At 42.8% G+C, this 2,739-nt stretch overlaps 1 protein-coding gene across 1 annotated transcript in view; it reads left to right on the top strand.

Annotated features, from left to right (window-relative positions):
• CUNH14orf180 (chromosome unknown C14orf180 homolog) overlaps nt 1–2,739 on the top strand; it is a 30,948-nt gene that overhangs the window by 15,926 nt on the left and 12,283 nt on the right. The window contains exon 5 of the mRNA XM_019518490.1: nt 1,904–1,930. Coding sequence (XP_019374035.1) covers nt 1,904–1,930 — 27 coding nt within the window. The remainder of the gene's footprint in view (nt 1–1,903; nt 1,931–2,739) is intronic.

Genomic DNA, 2,739 nt, shown 5'->3' with positions numbered 1-2,739 from the left:
CACCCCACCCCACACACTGGGGACCTGGGGCCTGGGGGTGGGGGGCAACGGGTCAGGAGTGAGGGGCATTTTTAGCCATCAGTGCTTATAAATGGCTCCTGGTACAAAAAAGGTTGAAAACCACCGTCCTAGAGAATATTTGAATGACCTGGGTTTGACAGAGCACAGTGCAACCTGGATGCCTCTTTCTAGCCCAGCCTCTTCCAGCTTACCCACTACATGGAGGAGAGAGGGAAGGGAACTCCTTTAGGCTAGGTGTAAGTGCATTTTTTGCCTTTCTACACAAAGGAGACTTAATCTGAGCTGGCAAGCTGTCGCTTTGTCTCCTTATCCCTACAGACTAGCATGCACACTGGTTATCCTGTGTACCTCACACCTCAATAGATGTCTCTGGCTTTGATGTACTACCCTACTAATGTACGCTACAGGACACTTGAGCATTCAGTGAGATGAAGGTATAACAAATACTTAACATTTGAATAAATCATCAATTCCTGTTCTGTCTGTACAGAAACTGGAAATATAGAGAAGGTATAGTTGCAATATAGGCAGACAGGGTTCTTTGGGTAGATGTGCTATCTTTTATTAGACCAACTAAACAGTTGAGAAAATTGTTCTTTACAAGCTTTCAGGCACAAACACCCTTCTTCAGGCATAAGGAGAGTCTTATGCCTCCGGCTAGAAGATCTACTAGGTCCCTTCCGACCCTTAATCTATGAAACTATGAAACTATGAAACAACTCTAGTTGCAATACAGGTATTTAAGATCTATTTCTAATTCAGCCTACAGGTCTTGATTGGTTTCACAATACATCATGGCTGCAGCCTAATAATGCATTGTTAAGGCCTGATCCAGTATGCACTGAATTCAACTAAAGGCTCTTGTTGACTGCAGGTGGATTTTGGATCTGGTATTTGGTGTCTTTGAGGAGTTTGTCTTCCCAGAGCTCATCACATGAAAAGGCCCAGTTAGGTGACCCAAAGCTCCATAAATGCCTAGAAGTACAAGTCTGTGGAGAACTTATCCCTCCCCCGTCTCACACTCAGGTCCGTAGAGATGCCTAAATCTAATATAGTTCTGTCACAAGGCAGATTGCATCCAGCAAAACTCAGAAGGGGCCCAATTGGGGCCCAATTTTTCCTCTTGTTTACAAGTAATTTTCAGTGATGAGCAAGTGAGAAGAAAATTGGGCCCACTTTGTTTAGCTCACGTGAAAAATACCCAGCTTTTCATGTCCGAGCCTATTATTAATATTCTTTATTACAAACAGCCTGTGATTAAGGTTACCTTGCTGTTTGTCCATACAGCACTGTTAAAATAATTCAGTTAGAGGTTGGTAAGAGAAAGCTTGTTGGCACCACTGACATTTTTCCATTCTCTGTACTTTTCCTCCTGGATTGTGCTAGGAGTACATTTGCCAAACATACTTTGTTCCAGGACGTTGCTAGATGATGTATCTATATAACAACAACACTTGTTTTTAAACTTAAATTCTTTCCCCAGCCTGCTGGTCTATCTCATTTTCATTCTAGAAATTATTCAAATAAGGAGCTTCTTTTCTGTCAGAATCCAAAAATCCTTTTCCCGTTGCAAACCAGACAGTCGTAGGACCTTAGAAAACGCACAATGATTGCATAGAATTTATTTCATCCTGAAATGCTTCTACATTTCCACACACACAATTTTTAAGCAGCCCATTTCACTCAGTGGGTCAGAGCCTCGTCTGGCATAGCTCCAAAGTTAGAAGGGCTATCTGAGGATATGGTCCAATCTCTGCAACACAGCTGTGCAAATGGACAATTTCAGAATACAGCCAGGCTTCCTAACTTGCTTGCCATTTCATTCTGCTACCCTGAGGAGGACTTTCTTAGCATGTAAGAACATTTTCATTCTATTTTCTAGGTATTTCCTGCTGTGAGTACATGGTTGGTAAGTTGAAGCTCCGCATTTTAACTGTGAGTCATCCATGGCACTAACCTGAGATTGCTTTGCTGCTGCTGGGACTAATTGCGCAGATACACTCTATGAATCGGCATTATTACACACCATCAGTAGGGCTGTTTTTCCTCCCCTGTGTATGAAGCATGAGTCATGAGGGATCCTGCTTCAGTTCTTAAACAACACGTCAAGTTAGACAAACAATGGAAACAAGAATTAAATCCAATGAACTTTTATTAATATATTTTAGGGCAACAAAGTAGGCGCAGGTTTTTCATTAAGATAAGAAAGCCAAGTAGCTGAAGCAAAATGGTAGTTCAGTCTGCTGTTGCTCACACATGTTGAATCTGCAATTTTTTGATAAATGGGAGTAGTAGAAATCATTTGTTTTTTCCATTTTGTCTGTAAAGCAACTGTGTGTCTAACTGCAATTAATAAGAATACATTATGATAGCTCCTTAAGGTCCCAACCAGACTCAGGGTCTTCTTTTACCAACCATCATTTACATACACAGTAAGAGAGACCCTGTACTAAAGGACTTGGGACCCCTGCAAGACACACTGGGAAATTTGGTCATCACACCAGATGACAAAGCTAACCTATTTAACAACTTCTTTGCTTCCATTTTCCTGAGCAGGGACTGGATCAGCCCCTCCACCAGGCCCCCCTCAAGCCCCAGGGGAGGCGCACCCAGGCCAAGGGTCAGGGAGGATCTAGTCAGGGAACTTCTGGAGGGACTGGACGTATTTAAATCAGCTGGTCCGGACGATCTCCACCCCCGAGTGCTGAGGGAATTAGC

The sequence above is a fragment of the Gavialis gangeticus genome, unplaced genomic scaffold (assembly GCF_001723915.1).
Source record: "Gavialis gangeticus isolate Ggan-Ray unplaced genomic scaffold, GavGan_comp1, whole genome shotgun sequence".
Taxonomy (NCBI): domain Eukaryota; kingdom Metazoa; phylum Chordata; order Crocodylia; family Gavialidae; genus Gavialis; species Gavialis gangeticus.
This window is presented reverse-complemented; position numbering and strand designations above follow the sequence as displayed.